We start from the raw sequence: 25,713 nt of genomic DNA on the forward strand, positions 1-25,713 counted from the left end.
GACCAAGTTGCACATCAGAACACACCAGCATCCTAAATGTCTGGTTTTACTACGATCTATACATGAAAAGGCTGAAAGGGAAGAATCTCACTCTGGTTTGCAGGTTCTCCTTGGGAAGAATAAACCTCAGCTGCTCTGAGATGAAACAGGAAGTTTTACAACATTATCATTGGCTAGAGGTCTCCAACCAGCCTCAGGGATCCATTTCTGACACATCCAACTGGGTCAAAGAATTCTGTGCTGCTAAACCTCCCTCTTCTACAGGAGGTTTGATGCCTTCATGACGCCTGAGTGGCCAACTTTAGCTCACAAGTCAGTCTTGCAAATTAAAGGAAGACAGCAGGCTAAAGGCAAGAGAAAAGAACTTCTGAACCTCCACGTTTCCCAGATTAATGCAGTCCTCTGTGACACATGGTTTTAAAGAATAAACAGTGTTTCCATACCAGAAATGCTTGTGTCAAAGCTCATGGATAGCTGAATTTTAACATCATTTTAGCAGCATTCAAGGATTAGCAAGGAGTCCCACTGCTGCAAGGCATTTGAGGAGAACAGCATGAAACAGCTGATGGGAATTCTGAGCATGTTTCCAACTTGCAGGAGCAGAAAGCTCATTTAGCTGTAGTTATCCAGGCAGCACAAGACCAGGACTCATCCCATACACTCCTCACTTGTACAGCATAGCACAGTGGTCACTCAAAATCTTGTGCTGCACTCAAGTATGCTATGGAAGCCACCTTGCATACATATAGCCCTGCATTCTCTATGTCTTCACCCTTCCTTTGGGAGCTTGCTTGCTCTTTCCTTCCTTGGTGCTCCAAGTCTCTGCTCGAATCCAAGAGAGACGCAAAACCACATGAAAAGCAACACTTGTTTGCCATGTAATGGGTTCCTGCCAGAGGCACAAAACAAAGGTCTCACTGCTTGCTAGTGGTCTTCACCCACTGCATTCCTGGGCAGAGAGCCATTTTACAAAGCACAGCTTTTCCAAACTTGGAGCATTGGTGAGTTGGGAAGTGTGGAAGGTGCAGAACACAGCCATCTGTGCACCAAGATCTCCTGCTGCACAGCAGGGCATCCCACACAACCAGCACATGCCTTCATTATTAGGAGGCAGCACAGCTGTTGAACCTAGCAGGCAGTCTCCTATGAACACATAATCACTAGAGTTTATAGCTTCTGGACCTAACTAAAAGTGCTGCTATTAAAAGAAATATAAGTTCTTTCAGAATTTTGTGTAATAGCCCCATAACTCATTTGCAAGGGAACAGTAAGGTCTCGAAAGGACTTCTGAAATCGCTTTTTGGAAGTAGAAGGTTCTCTCCTATCACTAGGAAAACATGCCATGCATTCTGCAAGCACTATCAGTACAGACTCTGGCTACACTGGTTAGATATGAGTCCATAAAGACATTCACTCAAAGGTTGGAAATTAGTCATTGCTGCATGTTTAAAAGCATGGTAACCACCAGGTCCAGGCGGCTGATGGAGACTGCTTTAGCTGTGGGCTGTGAGACAGCCTAACCACTGGCTTTGGAAAGCACCACGACTTGAAGAAACATTTGCATGGCTCCTTGCTAATTGGGGACATTTAATTCAATAAGTGTGCAGTTCGAGGTGATTTTAAAAGACTAACTTTATAACATTTCACACTGGTGTTGTCAAAACATATTGTCTAATTACCTTCTCCTTTCTTGGCTGATTGATAAGTGAGGGCAGAGCTGTGCCTCTCTGAAGTTGATGCCAATTCTGTGTCAGTAATTGGCTGGCAGGAGGTGCCAGAGTGTCTGAACTAAACTTTTATTCCCTGGAGAAAGACTAGAACTAACTCGACTTCTCAGTCCTTCACTCCCATATAAATATGCATCAAGATGCCTTTTTCCCTGAGACTTAAAATTACAGTGCAGAACCTAATGGGAACAGCGGATGTTTCACAGAAAAATCCTTGTGAAGCATCTATGTGTAGTTTAGGAGGAATATGTAATTCTAAAAGACTGTGTAGATAAGTAGGATAATATAAAAACTTATAAGCAGCAGGTGGCCAATTTAAACCTTGTTTTCCCCTCCTTTTTAAACTGGTTTCCAAAAAGGTTGATAAAATTTAATGCTAAATAAAACTAATTAGCCTGCAAGGAACTGCTGCTGGAATGACACTTATTCAGTTCAACAAAAGAAATGTTTGGCAGATGGAAGTTCGTTAAAGCAGAGCTCACTATACATATTTAATGCTCCATACTCCGAGTTTATAACCTGCAGTTCACTGAGGCATTGCCTGTGCACACGATCAACAGAAAGGCACTATTATTTTTATCCAAAAGGTAAAGCCACTGACAAGCTTTGAAGTTGGAGAATATTCACTCAGTCATTCCCACTGTTGGGGAACAGCAACAACAATAACAACAAAAAATAAAGGCCAAGCTTTCAAACTTCAACTCTAACAAAGCCATGCTTACAGTAAAAACGGCATCGCGTGAAATAAAAAGGCACCCAGCCAGCCTTTTCAACAGTGAGCACACTGTGAAAGCAACTGTGTGAAAAGAGAGGTGACTGAGCAAGGATGGCTAGCGAGCGTCCGCAGCCAGGGCTTTTATTGTCAACCCAGTGATCAAAGCACAGGAGACCCTCTTAAATCTAAGGAAAATAATCTAATTTAAAAGGCAAAACAAAGAGTGGTGGTTTGGGGTTTTTGGGTTCTTAAAAAAAAACCAAATCAGATTAAAACAAGGGTGCATTGCTGCTAGTATTGTGCTGCTTTGAGCAGGCAGGATGAAAACAGCTGTGTCAAGTTTGAAGGCACTTCTGGAAAAAGCAGATGGAGGCTGTTTTTCTCCCTGTTTGATTTGTGCTGGAGTCCAGCTGTCCAAAGGGGAAAGAAGCACCTTTATTCCCTGCTAGATATTAAATGTCACCTGTAACTTCTCACAAAAAGAAAGTAATAATAAGCAGAGCTGCAGATGGTGCTGCAGAGCCCTAGCAGTTATGCTCATTTCCCAGAAGCTGGCTGCTTACCTGGAGCAACTGGAGAGACAGAGTCAGACAAATACTTACGCCTGCACTTTCTTTGCTCTCCTGCCTCATATCCCCAGGCAGGCTTTGCCGAGTCCTTGAGAACAGGTTACAGAGCTGCCTTTGGCTGCCCAGTGCAGAAATACTGCCTGGGACAGTTGCATTTCTCCCCAGCTGACCTTGGCTGGGAGCTACATCATCCTCTATGTCCAATGACCTCCTACACCTTCCACAAACACCTTCAGCTCACCCGAGGGCATGTAACCTGCTTGCAGGTAAATGCCATCCAGTGCTTTCCTTCTCCAGGAGAAACAACTGGCTACTGACTGAACAGTTAAGAAAAATTACGCATTTTGGGGCAGCTCTGGATGATGAATTTGGCAGAAAACTACCAAACTCTTTCTTAGTATGGTCCACATTCATCTTAAAACATCCCCAAATGAACACAGGGCTAAGGGGGGTTAACCTGGAGAAAGCAGAGCAACTGTACACTAGAAATCTCACATATTTTACATATTTACCTCTGGGGAAGGAGACAGTGCTACTTACAGGAATGTGAGGTAGTGGCACACGTCCATTTGCTTTGGCACTTTCTTGCATCTCTCTGCGATGCTGCTTTCGGAGTCTGTATGGTGGGATCCCATCTCTGCCGGAATAAAACAACAACATGCCCTGCTTTAGTGCCTTTCTCTGATACATTATGTTCACTTAAGCTTTGCAGCTGCACAGTGGCAGGTAGGAAACCCCTTTACCTTTGAGAAAGGCTTGGCATGCCCAGGGCAAGTGCAGCAGAACAAGAGGAATCTGTGTGGGGAATGATGCTGGCCGAGGTTCCTGCACCAGCAATGTTCTAGGCACTGGGTGCCAGGAGGGACTTACCTGGCATCCGTCAGGAACAGAGTGAGGTAGGGCTCCTGCAACCACTGCTCCTGACAGAGGGCAGGCAGAAGGAGCTGGACCACATCCTGGTACCTTTCATAGTTGGTTGCTTTCTCTTAAAGAGCCTGTAATATACACATTAAACCACAGAGCAAACTAGGAGGGGGAGGAGGAGGAGTGGGTGCTCAGTGAGCCTCTACACCTTGCTTGGGGAACAAGGTATACATTTTTAAGAGAGCATGACCACTTCTCAAATGGCTTATCAAAGTGAAGGGGTAGGCTCTGCTGCTCTTATGACGATCCCCAACTCAGTCTGAAATTATGGGCTTGATACTGGAGTTACTGTGTGAAAGGACCTAGCCCTCTCTCTAGAGGAGGCTGGATGAGGTTAGGAGGGATGCCATGCGCAGTGACATCCAGTTCTATTCAGGTTTGTGCCTTTGCTAGAAAAGCTGGCGACAGAGATCTCTGCCTCTGCAGAGATGAATTGATGGTGGTGGCAACGATCCTTGGTCCCAACAGACCAGGAGCTGGGTCTGTGGCTCTGCCATGCGCTGGGGGATGGTGCAGACCCGGTGTGCCAGGGTGCACGCAGGGCAGGGTGGACGTCGGTCCCAGTGACAGCATGTCAGGGGTCTCAGAGGCACCAGGCTTCACTAAGCACCCCTAACAGCAAAGCATCACTGGCTGAGTACGACTGCGGTGAAGAAAGGAAATGCATTCTTGTTCCCATCACTGTGACCAGCCTGCTTACATCCAGGGCGAGAACGAGCATAAAGTAGAGCCCAGTTATGAGATAGGGTCAGGGGCCCATCTCCTGGTGACTCCAGGTTATTTTGAGAAAAACCAATGAATGCGGAAACATTGCTTGGCAATTTGGAGCTTTCTTTTTTTATTTTACATATTTCACTGATGCACTAAAAGTAACTACTTGGGAAGGATGTGCAATGCCACAGAAATTGGGGGATGTGAATGGAGGGATTTGGTTTGTCCAAAGTAACAAGTAACTTCCATGCACACATACTGTCTCCTTCCAAACCCACACCACTTTGAGCAGTGCAAACGAGCCAGTCCCAACACATCTCACAAAGATGTTTGCACAAGCCAAATGTATTTAGCACCCACCCCCCTCCTCAACTGTCAAGCACAGCTGCTTCTCAAGAACATAAACTAAACAGATTCACCAGCAGATTTCTTAAACTTGAAATGCCATTTGGCAACGAAAACACAATTTACTGCACTGCTTTGCCTGCAAACCTCCCGAGTTACAAGCACCAGTCTGTGCAAGGATGGTCACCATCAGCTTTCTTTCCCATTTCCATAGTGCCTGCAGCCTGCTGGCTCTCTGGAAATGTGGGTGCAGGCAGAATTGCCACCAAATTACAACAGAATTCAATTTCATGCAGTAACCCAGGCATTCAAAATTAAAGACCATTAAAACAAAATAAAACCCGTGATTAATGACAAGTGCTTTTTAGTAGGAAGACAAATGAGACAACAGAAAATTAGCCAGGCTAATTACAGCTCTGGCTAGTGGCTGCAGGTAATGCAGGAGGAGGAAGAGCATCACCTCCGCTGCGCCCGGCAGTGACACCTTACGGGAGCAGCAATTTGCCCAAGCGTTGCTATACCAACAGGCGATTACGATGGCTTTCATTAGCCAGCTTCATTTTCTTTTATGACAAACCTCCATTCGAAAAATAGCTTGAGAGTCACAACAGTTAGAGAGTTCCATCCCATCACCACGCAGCTTTTTCCAGGCTGGATGGCAATGAACAATTCGAAACTTTTACAGGAAAAAATAAAACCCAAAATCTGGGGGATTATTGTAGCCATCGCTGGTCGGCATCAATAGACAACATTTGAGCTTAACTGCCGAACAAAACCTGGTTGCCAGCCACTCGCCACACAGCCATTCGCGGGAAAAGAGGCATTATATTAGAAGGTGCAATTTTTCTTTCTCTCTCTTTTTTTTCTAATTCTCCCCAGCAGCAGTCCCAGCGGAAAGAGCGACTTTTGTTCCCAGCACAGTAGCGAAAGGCTGATAATGGCCTCTAATCTATCCAGCTTCAAACACATGTTCAGCCCTGCTGTGCTGCCTTTGATGTCATTTTAACTAGATTCCCCAATGCCACCTCTGAACTTGGAACATTCCTTCGTTCAATGTACTGTGCCAACTCAACCAGAGGAAGCAAATTCAAAGATAAGCACTTTAATTTTATCCCAACAAAACCTTATTCAATAGATGGGGGGAAAGCAAGGAAAACCAATACCGTACTTTTGTTTTCCTTTTGTCAGGTAGCTTGCTTTGAGATATTTTCAATAGATAGAGAAATATTATATATATATAAAAAAAATCAAAACTTTTTTAGAGCACATCTACTTTTAAAATAAAACTTTCCCAAACTGTTTTTCCTTGTTTCACCATGTGATTTGCTGTAGCACCAGAAAGCTCTGTGCTGAAATGCAACAAGGGGAGCAAGTCTTTTCTATCATTCATTTAATGATAATGCAATTGGTTTGCTATTGGGGAACATGGGGGTTTCCTCTCCTCTCCAAACTGACATGCAAGAGCTTCTAGTGAGCAGGAAGGTTTTGGTGTGGCTCTGCAGTTGGGCTCTTCTAACAAGGGCTGTCTTTGCTCCTCTGTAGACAGGCTCCAAACCCAACCATCAAGCCTAACAAGTTGGAAATCACCATTTGGGATCTTTTAAATTAAAAAGCTGTTGAACTTGTTTAAATACAGCAGAACTCAAGGTCATTCTGAAACACTGGCCATAGGAAAGACAGGAAACAAATCCACAGCAAAACTGGTATTTTCTACCAATTACTCTTACCAAAGCACCACTGTCACTGAGAGACCCTTCTCATATAAAGAAGCATGATGGGAAAATTGCCAGGCATTTTGGCCAAAGGCCAGTCATCTGAGGAATAATATTTAATCCGCAAGGTTTTTTGAGGGAGTTACCGCTGTCCTAAACCCCTTTGCTCCAGCAAATGGCCATTCTTACTCTCAGGCAGGTTCGACTGGAACTGGTGAAGAGTGAGTATCCCTCCAGCCAAGCCCACCAGCATGAAGGGCTTCCCAAGCCCCTGGGGGAAAGCAAAGCTGTCTCGAAACCAAGATAAGCCAGGACATATGGTAAGAGCCAGAGGAAGGAGTATTGTTTAGTTGGACCACAACACTAGGCTAAAGAGGACACATTACCTCTTGTTTACCCACGTAAGCTCTTGCAGAAACAATGAAACATACAGACCTAAGGCGTTTCTGCATCTGAACTGGAACATTACATGGCAATTTGATGCATTTCAGCTTCTGCCTGTAGTGTTCTACCTAGAGCGCCTTAATTTCCCTTGAGCATCTCTGTTGTGACAACTCCTCCTACCCAGAGGCTGTCTCCTCTACTTGTGAAAAATGCTACCCTTATGTGGGGGTTATCAGAGACAGCAAGAGCAGTTCAGGACTGCACTGTAAATGGTGCTGCAAGCCTGGGGCAGGTTCCAAGCAGCCCAGGATGGAGGCAGAGCCCCAATCCACCACTGACCCACCCCGAACACCAGTGCTGAGCAACTCGGCCCCTCGTGTGGCCAAGGCACGCTTGCCGAGCCAGCGCTCGCTGAAGCCTTTCACCGTGTCCTCTCCAGACCTTCCCTTCACACAAACCAGCTAAAACAACACAGCTGCGGTGCCAATTATAAAAACAGGCTTCAAAAGAGAGGACTGGAGCTGTTTTGCCTACAAGGGCAGAGGAATTCGTATGACACAGGAAGACTGAAAAATAATCAGCGGTGCGCAGGCATTTAAGAGCAGTGTTTTTTAAGCCACTCAGAAAGCAAACTCCTCGAACAACAGGGACTGGTAACATATTCGTTATATAAATTCAACCCATTACAATAATATTTACCAGTGCTTGGAAAGACATCCTGTTGAAAGTTTGTCTTTTAGACAAGCATGTTTGTAGCTGGTACCACAGAAATGACTTTTAAAAACACTCTGGTGGGCGGGATGCTCCCGAAAAGCCTGTGCCTGCCTCCCCTCACTGCAACTCAGGAGGCCAGGCAGCCAAAGCATTGCTCAGGTCTTTGCTAGCGGCTTTGCATAGCTGGGGTGTCCCTGCAGCAACATCCAAACCCTGCACTTCCATGATCCATACAATATCAAAGCTTGGAAGGAGCTGGTGACACCAGAGAACAAGCAACTGCTCAATTTGTCTGCTGCCTTCACCGACATGAGTTGGCCAACACTGAAGAGCATGCCTTGCATCTAGCCATGATCTCTGCACCTGCCTGCTTCCCTGGCTTATTAGTGCTCCCCAATTAACTGATGTTTGGATCCCAGTTGTCCAGACACATTCTCCTCTGATGGAGGGTCACAGAGGTTTCTGCCTTGGATCACACCCATTCATGTGCTGCCTTGGAGCAGAAGCCAGATTTATTCATTATTGAGCTTGACTGCTGTATGTAAACAGCACACATAGGGAAGAACCTCGCTCATCAGCAAACGAGGCTTTTATTGCCATTTTCCTCAGAGGAGGCCTAAATTCAAAGCACCAAGACATGTAAGTCTTGTCAAGCAGCAGGAGTCCCTTCTTTAACTTGCGTCTGGTTGTTCTTCGTTTTTGCTGCCTTGAGCAATTCTGCAAAAATTCCTTTGAAACTCTGGAGGCAGATAGGTTCTGCAATGCCACGTAAAACCCGAAAAAAACCTGCTACTGGAGTTCTAAAGCAAGTAATGAAGAGCAAGTGCTGAAAATAGACAGAGTTTTTGTAAGCCAAAGGTCAAGGCTGTACATCCAGAATCCCAGTTCGGGGATCAATCTGCATGCATCCAATTTAAGATGCACAGGAAGAAAGATCACAGGTTTACCCTCACAATTTTTGAGACTTACTTAAAATGAACCACTGAGACTGGGTTAATTATTAGCAGAAGTCAGCCCACATATCAGAGGTAATTAAAGTCCCAGAAGCATAGGAAGGATGGTGGGCATAGAAGTGGTAAAATGCCTAAAGGAAAAAGGAGCAAAGAAAAAAGAATACATAAGATAGTCCAACAGAAATTATTCTCCTTGTGAAAGAAATAAATTATGGCTACTGAAATAAAAATTAGAAGGGTGAAGAACTCCGGCATAAATGATCACAACTTATCGCAGGTATAACCATCAGTGCAATCCCATGAGCCTACCGGACCAGTGGAAAAGGAAGTGCTAAAGCTAATTAATTTTGAAGAGTTCTTACATCTGTCTCTCCTGATAACTAGAAGTTACATGACCCCTGCTAGCTTCAGAGTACTCCTCCATACAAATTGATGAATATGAAGAATTGCAGAAGGATGCAGCAAAGCAGCTGGACTTGGCTCAAACAGAGCCTTCAATTAGCAGTCCTCTACAGCTTTCTGTTCTAGAGGTATCCTCCCATGCCCCTTTGGCCAAGGCCTGCCATTTTGTAACATGGCATGGGTAAGGTGTAAGGAACTGGTGCCAAGGAGCAAAGTGGACTCAACAGCTGATCCTAAAAGGCTCCATGCCTTCATGAAGCCAGACAAGCACACTACTGGCTTGCATAGAGCCACCACAACAGACACAGAATCCTCCTTATGCTGCACACTCACCACCTCATGGTACTCACTGAGGGCAGGTGGGGATCTGCTGTGGCACCCCTTAACAACATCTGTGACAAAGGTTGGAAAGTTGCTTCAACAAGGTCTGACAGCTCCTGATATTCATAGTGATACTAAACGAGCCTCTTGGAGGACTTTGTGTTTACAGCACTGAAGTTAATAAAACCCTCTCCTAATTCTGTAAACCTGTCATCTTTCGCTTGAAGAATCAAAGGGTTTCTGCTCTACAGAAGCATTTGCACTACTAAAAAACCAGACAAAACATGGAATATTTCCCCCCAAATCCTTTTTTTCCATCACAGAGATGCAGTCACACAAAGAATCCCTTTTTTCTCCCTTTGCAGACCATCTTTAAGGAAGGTATATCATGGGTAAGATACAGGGCACTGTCATGAGGATCAGAACTAGATAAAGCAGAAAAGATTTGGTGGGGCTTTATCAGTGCAAGTTGTGTTAAAGTGCAGTGGTCACCACACATAAACTAGAACTGGTCAGTCACCAATCCTACTGAAGAGTAATTGCAGACTGAGCACAGTCTGGCAGCAAAACACCCCAAGAGAAGTACCCAGGCAAGTACCACTTCTCAAGAAACAAGCATGCTGTTGTCCCATTTATTGTCCACCAGACTGGAGTTACTTACACGCTGCTGTCTGTCAGCGACATCGTATCAGCGTCACTGGACATGCTCTGCTGCTCGCTGTCATTGGCACTGGTTGCTGGTGCCAAAGCGTAGCCCGTGTTGACATAGTAAGGGTTAACAGGCTCTCTCCATGACCCATGTCTGCAAGAAAAAGTGAGAGTGAGATTAGAAGGACACAACCTTGACCATACTCTGCATCACTAGGCAGTAGGACTCTGCTTGGAGCTCCAGCATCAGTGACAGGCTACAGAGTAACACGAGTTCATACTAAGTTGCACTGACAGAACCACAAACAATATGACTTGTAACTGGAAGGAAAAGGGAATTCATGGAGTAACGAAGATGATACTGTTAAGAGATGCAGAAGGGAGGGAACCAGACTATATGGAGGAAGTCCAGCTCCCATCAGGATTTACGGTGTCCATTGGCTAACTGCTTAGCATTGTCATCGTATGAGCAAGGCAGGACATTTAAAAGCAATCATAGATAACAAGACAACATTTTTCTCAGTCAAAGCAGGCTTCTATTCTTCCAACAGCAAAATGCAGCTCACCCAATCTGTGCTTGCTTTTACATCCCTCTTTTTGCCAACATGTTTGCCAAGGAAGGAAGGTAAAGCAAGAAATGGCTGTTGCTCCCAATGCAGTACCTAAAGCTGACCTCGAATATCGCACTTGGGTACATCAAACACTTGCAAATTCCACCAGGAAGGACCATGTAATCACACCAGCTTTTCCAATGGACAATCTGGTCATGTATCTCTGGAAGCTTGTTTTCACACAACCACATGCCTTGTCCTGCAGACAAGTTATTCAAGTGCGTGTGCACGCAGGCCAACATCCTTCTCTTCAATGAAATGACAGGTAGACTGCCTGCATAAGCTAACCTGAGAAGTGAGTTCCTTGCTCAGGAGACCTGCATTAATGGTGAAGCAGCCTGTGAACCAAGCAGGCAAGAGCTCCTTCACGCTGACTCTGCCACTGGCATAGAAAAGCTACTGCTGCGAACGTGCCTGCAGCTCTGCTACACTGCAGGACAATCAGGCCACGCAGGCATCTTCTTGTCATTGCAAGTCGTTTTGCAATTTGCCAGAAGGAAGAACAAAGCTGAAACATTCACACCAACACAGTGCCACAGCATAATTTAATCCCCCACTCTCCCTGCTTACTTCTCTGCATGAAGAGCAGTGTTTGTAAGCTATCTCGAAGTTGATGAATTCCCAGGTTTTGCAAGCTCTGTTACCAGCTCTGAAAATCAGAGTCCTGTTTTAATTCAGATCACGAAGCTCATCGGCATGATCTTTCATTTAGTAACTCAGTAACCAGCACCTAGTTGATGTGGTTTGTAATGGACCTTGAGCAAACAACTCCAAGGAGGATGCATCACACAATTCGTGCTTCCTCATTCTGCCATGAAAAGCTTTTCTGACTGTTCAGTGGTGGTCAAAGTCCTACAGACAACAGAAAACAGTCACAGCCCTTATGAGTTTACATTTAGATACGACAAGGAAACCTGTGAGAAGCACACAGATGGAAGGACACCAGCAAAGGGAAAGCTGGCAGTTTCTGCATATTTGCATAGAATATAAAGGCCGGACAGCCACTAGATGAACTGGGACTAGCAAGCAACCCATTTAAGGTGGAAGTTTTCAGAATGATTTATACATAATATGGCACTTGGTGTACAAGGATGGAAGCATTACCAAAGTATTTTAAAATCTGAATTCGACAGGGCTGTAAGCCTTCAGTTAACACACTGCTCATACAGATTCACCCTGCCCTTCTGCTCCTAGTCACAAAACCAATTTTCTTTGTAATAGGAGTCATGGATGCTCACTGATCACCAAGAAAAATCATACTGGTTTAGGTCCATTATGGGGTCAGTTAGAAATAAACTACCCTTCCAATCGCACAAACAGAAAACTAATACTTTTCTTGCCACAAACCAACAGAAACGCCAAGCTATTTCTCCTCAGATGTTGAAGCTCAGTATAGCTGCTGAGCAGTGCAAAGAACATTCAAAACTGAATCAGCTGAGGTTTTTCATGATTGCTTGAGGGAAAGGGAGCCTTGTCAGGTTTCTCCACACTCGGGTGCAATACAGAGTCAGCCGGGTACGAACACTTCCAGGTGCCTTGGGATGGCAAGTCACCACGGACATCTTCCAGCACACAAGTTTTCTGTCTGTCACTGTAAATGTGCAGTGGAGCAATGTTATTTCTATATTCCATCAGATTTCAGAACAGTTTTTCTAGGGCAAATGTTTTAGGCTGGAAATAATTTGAACAAGTTCACCCTGAAAAGCAAGGTATAATAAGTGAAAACCGTACCACTCCCCTTCACCAGTTCTCCCCTTGCATAACGGTCAGTTCTGAACATTAAAGGAGTGCTGGGCAGTGCAACCCTCCTGTCAAATCTTATATGACAGTTGCGTGATGAAGCCTGATACAACCTCTTAAATTAAGGCAGGAATGATGGATAGCTCAGACCTTCCCTGCGGGCAAAGAGAAGGGTGCTTTTTGGATAACCCAATTAAAATATAGCTCCAACTTGTACTGGACCTTCTCCCAGGACTCTCTGGAAGAGACATGGATTATTCTAGCAGTATATTAAGAAAGCACTATGATACATAGAATAAAATAAATCAATTTCTCCTTTGCATCTGCTGATACAAAGACAGTGCAACAGAGCATCTGAAGAGTTTCAGGTATGGGTCTGAGATGGCTGAAGAAACCAAGAGGGAGCATATGGGTGCTGGGTGGAGGAGTCAGGATGGATGAACTCTCCTGCAGCACTCCACAGGTGTGGGCTTCCCACTGAGGATGCAGGCAAGAGCTTGGTCACAACTGTTTTATTTAGCTAAAATTACACACTTAAGCATGTATACAGCAGGGATTACTTCCATTTTAGCTCTGCCTCTAATACATCAATGCAAATGTAAACTTTTGGTAAGCATAAGTAGATGGAAAGGGTATAGGATTTCAAAGCAATCATAACAGGTTACATTACTTTTGAGGAATCCATCTGTATTCAATCCTTCTCCTAATGTTCCCTCTCCCTGACAAGTCTCTTCAGCTGGCTCGTATCACTATTTGAATGTTTTGTGCCGTGCCTCTGAAGAACTCTTTCAACATCTATTAGGAGGAAAACATTAAAGGAACATGGAGTCTAACAAAAAAACCTGGTCACTTCTGATCTGGGAGGGGAGGCTGCTTTAAAAGGGATACAGGCACACTCAGAGAGATTTGAAATGTCAGCTAAAAACCTCACACACTGAGCTCTATGTGCTGATAAGGGCGATAAAAGGAAAGGTGAGCATTTAAAGTTAGACTTCACAAAAATTCCTGCAGACTTCCTGAATTTAATTTTATTTTTTCAGACAGAAAAAGGGATGAACGTTTTTGAAATGAACACAGAACATTTCACACATCGCAGAAATAAAGCTCCACGTCTCTTCTGCAGCTCTCAGTTGCTCAACCCTCAAAATAATCACATAGGGAACAATTATAATAGAGATCACAGTGACCCAAGTAAGTCATCCTGACCAGCTGCCTTTTCTTTGCATAAAGTCCTCCAATGATCACTGTAAATCCTGATAATGCTGACAAGGGCTAAAACTGTTGTAGAAAACCAGCAAGCATCTTCTTAGAGCTTCCTTCTACCTGTTATTTTGCATGATGTCTTGGCTGCATCCCATTGCCAAATTTTTCACCCCTCCAACCAAGACCAGCACACAGCACTTTGAACATTAGCACCATCAGATCTTGGAGCTTCAGTGTAAGTTAGAAGAGAGGTAAGGTCGTCTTTGGTCCTCCTGCGCTATCTGGAATTCCCAGTGCACTGCGAGTCCATAAAGGCATCCTTTTCCCCAGTCTCACTCACACAATTTCACCTGATGGCTATTTCAATTTTAAATTGAAGATGCAAAGTCCTCAGTTTTTGCCAAACATCTACTCCCTGCTCTATGCAAAAAAACACAGGGGTGGCAAGCTCTGGGGAAGAATTGCATCACCTTCACCATCCGTAGTGGGAGGAAGATTTCACAGATCCTGCCCACAAAGCCATATCCACGCAGTACACTCCCTTTGCTTCTCAACAGTTACATACCTCCCTCATTGATGCTCTTCATCAAGCATGGGAAAAAAAAAATCAACTAAGGCAAGAAGGAAACTGCTTGGGAGATGAAAGGGCTCCAGACAACTAACTTCTGGAGAATTTAAATTTTCACTGGAGGGAATAAGTTGCACAATGCTCTATTGGCAGGTCTGAGAGACATGGGCTTCCCAAGTCTGCTAGCAGTTCCAGTGTGGCTGGAAGAGCTCCCAGTCTAACAGGGAAGCTAATCAGATCTATCAGTTTCCACTGCTACCATCTTCTCCAGCTCCACCACTGAAGTTTTATGACACTGACAGAAATGTTTTACTCAAAAGAGCTGAAGTTGTGATGGAATCCAAGCAGGCTGGCAGTCTTCCTTTTGCAAGGGTCCCCCATCTGCCTGGCCCTGAGATAAATGCATCTCCGAACTCCTTGGTGGCATGGTGAGGCACCTCCAAACCCCTGCACTATCAAGGAAGCAGCTGCTTGAGACACTAGATTAGAAACCCAAGAGATGAAGACTCACGAAGCTGACAATCACAATGCTTTCTGTTAGTGTTCCCTCTAAACAGTGCTTCCAGAAGATTTCCCCCCGTCACACACTTGGAACCTATAGTCACCATGGTGGGTAAGGAGCTAATTTTTAACGTGTGAGAAATCCCATTTTCTAGAAAGCTTGAGCCATGAGGCAGCTGATAATCAGCAAACTTCATGCGATGCCTTGGAAAGCTCAGAGCTGCAGAAGACACGGGGATGTTAGTAAGTTCCAGGGACAGGCACCCTGAAATGGGCTGTGCAGAAACTGAAGATCTCTCACCACAGCTGATGGCAGGTGGAGCAGCTCCTGCACAGCAGTGAGGAACCTCACAGCAGGACACGGTTCCTCCTTTCCTGCTCTGGTGGGAAGTGCTTTTGCTGAGGGATGGTGCCCAGAGACCATAGACCAGGGCTGCAATTCAATGAGACCCAGCTACTGAGTCTCTGTGCTGCCACCCTGCATTTTCACACCAACTTCTGACAACTCAGTTCAAACTTACAGAGTCCTGTGTTTTCGAAGATGGCTACTTCCAGAGCTACATTTGCAGGAGGAAACCAGCACTAAGCACTACTCTCATTTGGCGTCTCTGGTCATTTTGCCTTCTTCATTGGAATGACTCGGTCTAACAATGAGACATCCTTCCAGCTCAGTATTTTGACATCTCCCATTTACTGAGTGTGAAAAACTTATTTTTTTCTGTTTAAAAAGTTATGTACTTCCATCTAAGTAAAAAAAAAAAAGCTTCCAAAATGACAGGTCACTGAGCCTCTGGCTGGCCAGACATGATCAGGGCTCTCTTATTTCCCATATTTACATCTACCAACAAGCGGGTCACTGTCACATCCTTCACGCAATACCACATTTCATTATCACAACCAGTCAATCAAATTAAAAGCTGCACATGTTGGCTTATGATGTACAAGCTGAAGCAAATCCCTCCAGCGTATTTAAATAGCACGTGCTGACAAGAGTGTCCAAGTGGCAGGGTCACCTTTAAACAGGGGATTAGAACAGCACCCACTAAGAAGTCTGGCTTACAAGATTACATTAATCTACCACCTGAACCGAAAAGTGTCCGTTTCCAGCCCATGGTACCAACAACCATCACAGAAGTTGCACCATACTGGTATAAAACCATTAGAAATGTCCCAAAGCATTCTCAGTATTCCCCAGTACATCATCACATATGTTTTGGAGACAAGAACAAAATGTCGACAAAGATGCAAAGCTGAAAACCTTTACTCCTGACTGGATTTAACCTGCACAAAAGATGCAAAGTCTGCTCAAAAGCTTAAAATTGGGGATTTAGCTGATAATTCGATTGCAGATCCTTGGGGCTGCTCCACTTAAAACCCTTCCCAATTACTCTGGGTACTCAGACACTGCTGTGCATCTCAACTTTATCACTGCCAATGTCAAGCTGATCACATGTGTTCTAGGCAAGGGCAGCTTCCTCAAAGATCACATCAATTCTGGACAAGTTAATCTGTTCTTTGAGGTCTCCAGATGGCTCTTGCCAAGAAAGTTCACTTCCAGCCCTGCAGCCGGCAAGCGCAGCGGCCCCGGCGCTCTGCAGAGCATTACAAAGGAACCAGATCAAAGTTATGTCTTACAAAAAAAAGAAATCTGGAGTTTGAAAAGCAACAGCAGCCTGTCACTTGTAGGCTTAAAGATGACTTCTGCATGCTCCAGCTATCAGGGAATTTATGATTACAGTCTGGCTTTTAAGAGCTGATGAAAAAAACGACGCTCTTTAGCACTTCTTGCCTTTGCAAATCTGTATCTTCTTCTGTGCTTATTCATCCTCCCACGCTGGAGGAAGACGGGAAATAAATAAAAACCTAACTAAAAGTACAGATAAGGGCTGCTCTTCCCTTTTATTCTAAAGCATTCAATTCCATTTCAGGACTACACAGGGATTATTTTATGGGGAGCTTCAGTAATTATTGTGAAGTATTAAAGGACAGTTACAAAAGCTAAATCCAAGATCTACCAGTCTGAGTTTCCAAATTCTCACTCCTTTGCAGTTACCAAGGACATACTGCTTCTCAGGGAGGGCTAAAGTACAGAAGATGCATGAATTGAAACCAATAATTTAGATCAAAGGATACAGCAAAGTGAGTGAGGAAAGTGGTTTAGAATTTGTCAGAATCTAGGATGTTGAAATACAGGAAATAAACTGTTTGCCTTAGGAGGCAAATAAAGACTAGACAGGCTAACTGCTGTGGCCATATTGCTCTATAGCCATCCTAGCCTTCTTAGGAAACACTTTCAGACAACAGGATGCAACCACTGTGTCCCAAGGAACTGCAGAACAAGTCCCTCAAGATTTCATCTGACCGTGCACTTGCAAATCAGCCCTCCCAGCTCCTCCTTTCCAACAGAGGCAACGCTGTGCTCATTCATCACCCCAATGTAATACTATATTTTGTCCACTAGTTTTGGATTTAAAATCAAAACTGTAAAACCCCTGTTTCAACAAACAATAAAGTCGAGTCCTTCCTAAAAAACCATGCAGGTCTTTCCTAGGATAAAACCAAACCCCTCGTTTGTTTAATAGCTCAATGCACAAGAAATGGATTATAATAAAAGGGAAAATACGGGCAACACGATGTCTGCACATCAATTAACAGGACGCCCGGATCATCTTCCTGAAATAAAGTAAATGTTGCAGAACATTTTGTTCCCTCTCTAACAATAACAGGTATCTGCTTAGATTTATTTCAATATGTTAGTCTGAATTTGTACCATCACACAGTTGGTTTGTTTTGGGGGTTTTTGGTTATTAATTATGACATGATTAATATGAATCGTTATCCATTATGAAAGGCTGGCATTAAATAGGGACATTTTCTCTAAATATAGAGGGTATTTGACTGCATTAATTGTGACTGAACAAGAGCCTTACTGCTTCGAAGCAGCCTGCTCCATCAGTCATTCAAAAGCCTCTGTAGTGATTTAAGCTACAAAACCAGGGAAAACCCAGCATCTCCTGTGTGCATTTTGGATATCCAGGGTACACTGCTCCTTTCACAAGCCACACTCACCTCCATGTCATGGTCCCTGTCAGACAATATGCCACAGTGAGAATTATTTTTAATATCTTATTGGGAGGGACAGAATCAAGCCTACACAGGGATGTGCTGAACACCCACACTCTTTGCCAGGAAACATTGCTCTAACAACTAACTGACATCAAAATGCACCCTGAACACAGTGAGAGGACCTTGACCCTAAGGACCAAATCCTCCTGACACCTCCAGAACATGGAGGTCCTGGCCAGGATCACATGCATTAGGAGGAATGTCAGAATAGAAGCTCTAATGTGCTGTAAGGTCATGTTGTGCATTTAAATGAATACAAATCTTTTCCAATCACAGGGCCTGTCTACACGATCCCTGCAGCATGCCCAGGAGCTCAAGTTCCCATCCCTGGGCAGGGGATGCCATGTTCCCAGCGTGCTCCTGATGTGCTCCAGCTGCTCAATGGTTTGGGTGAGAACAGCCTACAGCAAATCCCCTCCGAAAGGAGAGTGGAACCTGAGTCCTCATCCCCACTCTTTGACCCTCCAAACATGCTCCCCGCAGGCCACTGGACTTGCTTGTGCAGACACAGGCACAGCAGGCTGCTAATGTACTGTCCCTCCTCCTGCTTAAACTGAGAGCTGGGGAAAATTCAGCAACAGGCTGGTAGGTGAGACTTTTCTGCTCTGCTAATTGGCTTCTCAGACTGAAATGACATCTATGTTTAATACAGCAGGTGTTTTTTTTATATACCTGTAGGTGTTTCAGTGGTGGAACACACAGGAGCCATTTCAGACAGCACGCAGCAGTGCCAGATCCCAGCTCTCTGCTTTCTCAAAGTAAACGGGTGCTGGTGGAGAGGGAAAACGCCCTGCAAAGTACAATGGGGGTCTCTGCATAGGCTTCTCTGCCTTTGCCCCGTGGTCTCCCTTCCCTGGGAAAGCCAGCAGGGCAGCTGGGAGATGTTAAGGCGTCACAGAGCAAACAGCTCTTCCCAGAAGGGGCAATACATCTATCATATCACACTGTAAAACCAAACTGTGAACCCCCAAACCATTCAGAGCTTTCCATGTCACACTATGAAGGTGACCATCCGTCCCTTGCTCCCACCCTCCCTGCAGCCCAGGATGTTGCTCCCTCCACACACAGCCAAAAGCATCTCTCAGGTTCCCTGCCGTGCAACACGGCTTCCAGCCCAGAGCAACCCCCTCACCTGCACAGCCAGGGCCTTCATGAAACAAATTACTTCCAAATGCCTGCCTCTGAGGCGCGGGGAGAAAGGGAAGCCCAGGTTTATACCTGGGTCTGCTCATACCCTAACGAAGGCAGCAGCTCCACTTAAAAACACCGCTGCCTGCAAACTATCAAATTAATCCCAGGATTTCAACAGCTTTTCTTCATTATTTTTCATCTCAACCAAACCACAAATTTACTTAATGACTAAACCAGGCGAGCGAGTACTTTGTTTTCCAGGCAGCGGGAACCTTTCTAACGGGATCCAGGTTTTTAGAAAACACGTTCACCCAATGTCAGGCGAGGGAGAGGGTCCATGTCCGAGATGTTTCTGATGCTTTTTTTAACATCCTCAATCCCGCCAGCATTGTGGCTGGGGTATCTCTGAGTGCTGTGCCCGAGGAGAGGCGCTGAGTGGGGTGAGGAATACAATAAGAACACTGTGTTCCAGGAATGATTGAAGAAAGGCAAGAGCATGCTTTTGGCTAGCAGGATTCAGTGCTGTAACTCCGTATGCCACTTTTCTTCTCTGTCTGAAGCAACGTTGTTTGTCCACGCTTCTCTGAAATAGAAAGTGTTTCCTCTTGCCTGCTTGTTCCAAAGAAAGATCAGAGGAGGCCTGGTATAACCAGGCAGAACTGGGGATTCTCCAGTGCCTCGACAACTCTTTGCCAAAATTTCTGCTCAACAAGAAAGGGCTTACAAGAAAGAAATTACAAGCAGATTTCTCTGTAAGCTCAGTAACTTAAGACCAAGGCCCATAGGATGAGTAAGTTTTTGGACAGGAACAAAGCATCCAGCTTTGGCCAATGACTCCAGATCATTTTCCTTCTTCCTATGTACCTACAGAGCCTGTGGAGTGTTCAAGAACATGGGACATCTACAGGTACCTGAACCATGTTGGGGAATAGGAGGCATTGGAATCAAACGGCAAATAAGACTGCCTGGGCTTAGTCCATCCTTAGATCCCTGAAGCTTTTCAGGAGGGCATAAACCCCAGCATTGCAATCTGTTGTCTGTATTGTTTTCAGGGGTAAATTTCCTGATACTTAAGTCACAACAGTGGTGTTGCTGATGGCCAAATGAAGGGGAAAATATGCAACTCAAAGGGACTCCATTTAACAAAGACTAGTTGCAGCTTTGACATTAAACTTCTCGCTTGTATCACTGGGCCACGTAATGTAAGCTGAGCTGCACAACCACAGACTTGCTAGCCTCACTTAAAACCTCACTGAAACAATAGCATGAAACTCAATACTTATTACCAATTTACTGCCAACAAAGTTGGTATTTTAATGAAATTACCAATTTGGGTGACAGAAGAAATGAGTTGATGTAATATTTTGAACATCGATGATGGACTTAGCACCTCAAAACCACCCAGATTTGCTTCCAAAGACCTATTAATGATGAGGTGGGTTGGATTAGCAATAATCCTGCACAAAAAAACCCCACAAAAAGATTATTTCACTGAATAAGGTCTGGCTCACCAACACACATGAAACGAAGAGGTCTGCCTCCAAGCAGAGCTGCTCACTGGTGTCTTAACTCCTACAGAAAGGATCCAAGAAATTCCCCCAATTGAACATGAGCCTTTGAGGTGACCGAACTCTGACCTCAGCTGGTAACAAAACCAAAAACATGGATGGCTGGCAAGACCTGGCAGAGATAAAGCTGAGAGTCAGGATTTAATAGTGCTCCCAGAGGGGAGATTCAACTGATTAGAAACATCATAATCTTCTTTCTCAGCGTATATTAAAGGTCAAGAAGTGGGATCAGATATTGGCAGCACATGAAAAAACAACTCAGTTGAGCAAAAGACCTTCACAAAGATGTTTCATACCTTCACATTAAAAATTCCTGCAAAGCCTTATTTAACTTTACTTCTATCTAGGGAACACATTCAAGTTCAAAGTCAAGAGACCATTAGATGAGGACAGAAAAGAAGATAACCCCCCAGACACTTCTGCCTCCAATCAGTACTTTATAATGAGCAGGAATTCTTAAGCATAGTTGACTGCAACCATGACAGATAAGTAGGTCTCATGAAACAGAGCTTCTCTAACAGTATCTGGAGTCTCACAGGCTCCCCAAATGGGGTCATTAAAGGATACTTGTTCCATCATGTTAACAAACAGCAGGTTATATCAACAACAAAATACTGGCAAGCTGCAAAAAAGCTTTTAAACCTCCTCTATCATTTATTGCTCAGCTCTGAAGAGATGTGAGCATCACAGCAAATGTATAAATCCTAAATTGTTCTCCTGGTCTCCATTAGGAGCTCGTAATCTGATGTTGCCTTCTCAGTTCAAACTGACCTGGCCAATACAACTCAGCTGTTGGGGCGAGATGAGGGTGGACCAAGTCATGCTGTCCTTCTCATAAGGCAAAATAGTAATGGCTATACTTTTACAAATGGATCTAAATTTGGTGGCTGACTGGCAAACCAAGAGCAGAGAATTCAGCAGTGAGATAGATGGAGATCAATATCTGGAGCCAGCCAGTGCAGGTCAGAAAGCAACGACTGTCTACTAAGTATACCTTGACTGTAACTAAGAAGGACCTCACTGGGCACGCCTCTCTTCTGAAGGAGGCATCTCCAGAGGTTCAAGGTGCAAAAATCAGTTCACCTCATTGAAACAGGTATCAAAATGTAATGAAAAACACCTAAAGGAGGCAGGGAAGCAAAAAAATGAAATACTTTTTTTTTAAAAAAGAGCTGTTCATAAACAGATTGCACAGGAGCTCACAAGGTAGCTCCTGGGGCACCACAACACCAGAAGGTCCAGCTAAACTCCAGACCAGAGCAGAGATGAAATACCCTTAAATGTAGTGTGAGAATGTTAGAGCAGCCATCAGGAGGCCTATATATGCAGTTCATCCCATCGCTGTGATTGGCCACTGTTCGGGGAAGTCCTTGTGCTGTTTTTTTCTTGGTGCACTTTATATCAAGTGAAACTTGACTTCAACAACTGTGCTGGGGTTTGTCATTATTTTTGCCTTACAGAATTTTCCTGATTTGGTTTTCATCCATTAGAACAGGCAGATATAGGGGCTTTTACCTTTATTACACAAATTCTGTGTTATCTTTTCACCTGGTATGCATGATTGTGGGGATATATATGAAGTACAATGTCTATCTGAAGTGTTGTAAAGGACCTGTTTGAACTCCGGTTCCATTCCTACATATCTTTATACAACTAAAACCAGTTGATGATTCCATTCAGGAAAAATGAGTGAAAATGCAAGCAAAGTGGTTTTTGTTCTAAAGAAATTAGCCACTGCTTGGATAGAAGACAGCTGTATTGATTTTTTTTTTACCTCAGTTTCTTAAAGATAAACTGTGTGTTTCCACTGATCTTGTTTTATTCCCTCCAGAAATTCTGAGTCCAAGGTATTTGCTGACACCCAACCAAATTCAACAGGGGAGGGAGGTCCCAAAGATGCTACAATAATTAGTAGAAACGGGAAGGCATGGAGAGACTCTTCACTGCTCTGAATAAGGACAAAGCTGACCAGATCTCAGCAGAACACCTACACGAAGAAGAGATCTTACAAGCGCCTCAAATGCTCCAGCTGACAGCTTCCCAGACACTGAAATCAGCACAGGCCCATTGCAAAAGCCACATTTTGGGATCCCCAGTACTTAATTCTGCATTTTGGATGGCCGTGGATGGGCCCAAATCACTTCCAGATGCATTATAAAATCACAGAATCCTAGAATGGTTTGGGTTGGAAAGGACTTTAACATCATCCAGTTCCAACCACCCTGCCATGGGCAAGGACACCTCACACTGGACCAGGTTGCTCAAGGCCTCTTCCAGCCTGGCCTTGAACACTGCCAGGGATGGGGCATTCACAACTTCCCTGGGCAGCCTGTCCCAGTTCCTCACCACCCTCACGGTAATTGCTGCTACCATTTTCTCCTTCTACAGCAAGTGGAGCCCAGAGCAGAGTACCATGGTTAGCCTGATCCACTGCCATGTGCTGCAGTCATCCCAGCTGCCATAACTACAAATGAAATCCTGTGGATGAAGGAAAAGGCTGTTATGAAACGCCATGTGATAGCACTGTGCATGAGACTTACACTGCCCCATGTCTACATGGGGCAAATGTTCCCAGCCCCTCTCTCCCGTTTGGCTACATGAGTTCAATCCCACTGTTAGGGTGGGCTCACAGCCCTCCCCATGGGAGGCAAAGAGGGTTTCTCTCCTCTAGCCTGCCATTCATTTACACAAAAGGGAATTTTAGCCTATTATCAAAACCGGCTGAGATGAGTGGCTCAGCAGTATCTTCCACCAGTATCTTCCTTAGTCTTGAACTAAGGCTGAACAGCACCTGAAAACCCCGGGAAGCACCAGAAAACCCCTTCCAGTTTCAATATCCTGTACAGCCTCATCTCTTGCCAGCTCCCAGCATCACTGCTCACTGCTGGAGGATCTCACCCTCTGCACCTCCCCGCCATCACTGCCCAAAAAGCCTTTTTTGGTTTTGCTAAGTGCATTTTCTGAAGGATGCAAGAAGAGAGCTGCTCCCCTAATGACAAGCATCAGAGAATCCAGAATCATCAGCAGCAGCAGCAATAGGAATTGCAGTTTCCAGTGTCTGAAGTCTTAGCCACGAGCATCATCAGAGCAAATACACTTTTCAGGATATTCTGGCTGCCAAAATTTTAAACCATCTATTACAGAGCTTGTGCAATTCTCCAATTTAATCAAATAGGACAGATTTTCACATGGAGAGCAAAAGGTATGTTCAAGCTGCCAGCACCCTTCCTACCTCCAGCAACCCACCTGCCAAACGATACACTCCTGCTTCAAAGTAGGAAAGCTGGAAGGTTATCAATGAAAAGTAAATTGTAAGACTCTGACATGAGCAAAACAATGTCATTTCCTCCTCCTCTGTTTTTGCTAAAATTTGCCAAAATAATTAAACCTTTGGCAAAATCTCAGCATGGAAGAATACCAAACAATACAGTCTGATAAAGATATAAGCAACTACAACAAAGTTTTATATAATGGGAAATGTTAGGCAACCATGACTACAGCCATTGCCGCCAGCTCCGCCTATAGAGTAAATGAGTGATATTTTAACATCACTATTAACTCCCCCGCCTCTGCAAAACTACAAGCAAGTCTGTAACGTGACTCATAATATCCTTGGCACACAGTTTGATCGCAAAGTTGATGAAAGCACCCATCCCCGTACCTGTGTGTGAAAACTAGATGAATTAATCAAAGCATGCAGGAGCTTGTGACACCAATGTCTGAGCCTGCACATCTGCAGTGGTGAGACTCTTGCATGACACAACGCGACAGCAGACAGGCCTGGCTGCCAACTTTTCCTGCTGGTACCTTGTCACATCCAGGGAAGAGAGAACAGTGCTTGCAGAGGTTCTTATTCTAGGACTGATCTTTCTGGACTATGTGGATATCCACAGCATGATGTATAATTCACATGGTGAGTAAGGGAGTGAAGAGAGACTCTTCTGTTTTGCATGTGAATGTTGCTAACACAGGAACTGCTCAATGGCATCATCTTCTCTGCTCAAGATGGTAACAGACGTCTCTGCATGCTGCAGAGACGCATTTGTTGTACAGCTTTAAGCAAATAATAAATGAACTTATGAATTCCACTGCTGGCAGCTTATGGAGATCTCCATATGCAGGATCACTTCATTACTTGCCTGCGGGCAGCAGGCTGACTGCCTGGTGGGATTGCCTGCTGAAGGGCCATAATTTCGGACCTCCAAATCTTCAGCTTCACAAGTGCTCCCAGTCTTACCACTGGAAGTGGGCCTCAGTCAGAATAATTAATCAGGCTGCTTTCTCCAGTAGCAAGGCAAAGGGCTATTTCCCGACGCTAACCTGGCAAATCTCCCTTCAGGATGTGTTCTCTTGGAAAAGTTAAAGAACAGGTTGGGACAAAGAAATATCTGCACAACTCCTTAATCGGGGCCAACCGCAGGAGATCAGGAGGCCATGCATGTCTGTGAGCAGCTGCACTTGGGCTCAGGAAGAAGAATCTTCACTTACTGTTGGAAACGCAGTTGTACTGAAAAACTTTGGCGATTTTCTCTGCTGCCAGCAGAGGAGACCTGGGGCCACAGGAGCTCTGAGGACACTGCTCACAAATAGTTGGGCTTCACTTCCAGGAAGAACGCCATTGCGGGGGAAGAATTCTGTCTCCCTGGTAGTTTAGGGCAAGTTCATGAAGAGATTATCTTGACACTGACCTTCACTGAAAATGTGGTAAGAATCCAGAAGAGTGAACGTACCTCCAGAACAGTGTCTGCTGTTTCCATCAGTCCTAAAGAGGACCAAGGACTGTGATTCAATCAGCTGGAGAGGATGTGTTGGTGACCATCAGACCCTGTTCTGATCCTGAGCAGCACCACTTTCACAAGAACCTGCAGGCCAAAGTCACCTGCCTGGCTGAAATTCAGCCTGGGAAGTCTGGTTAAACAGCCGTAAGAAAGGGGTATCTTCAAACGGAAGTGTGAAACGTGTGGAACTTTCAGTTCTAGAGCAAGAAAAGATTTTGACCCAGTTTCAGATTTTAAGTCCATCTCCCTAAACAAAAGCAGCTGAAGTTGAAATGAGCCAATTCTGCAGATCATTATGCTGCTATTACACAATTCCTTCTAATCCCTGAAGTGTGGAAGATGTGCCAACGCCAACCCAGGCA

The 25,713-nt window shown here is 44.6% G+C and overlaps 1 protein-coding gene across 2 annotated transcripts in view; it reads right to left on the reverse strand.

The window, feature by feature from the left end:
* The window catches only part of AXIN1 (axin 1), a 72,262-nt gene that overhangs the window by 22,154 nt on the left and 24,395 nt on the right, over positions 1–25,713 (reverse strand). For both annotated transcript variants that reach the window (XM_080617100.1, XM_080617099.1), the window contains exons 3-4: positions 10,139–10,279; positions 3,552–3,648 (exon numbers count right to left, since the gene is read on the reverse strand). In XM_080617100.1, coding sequence (XP_080473226.1) covers positions 3,552–3,648; positions 10,139–10,279 — 238 coding nt within the window. The remainder of the gene's footprint in view (positions 1–3,551; positions 3,649–10,138; positions 10,280–25,713) is intronic.

The sequence above is a fragment of the Psittacula echo genome (genome assembly GCF_963264785.1).
Source record: "Psittacula echo genome assembly, chromosome: 5".
NCBI lineage: Eukaryota > Metazoa > Chordata > Aves > Psittaciformes > Psittacidae > Psittacula > Psittacula echo.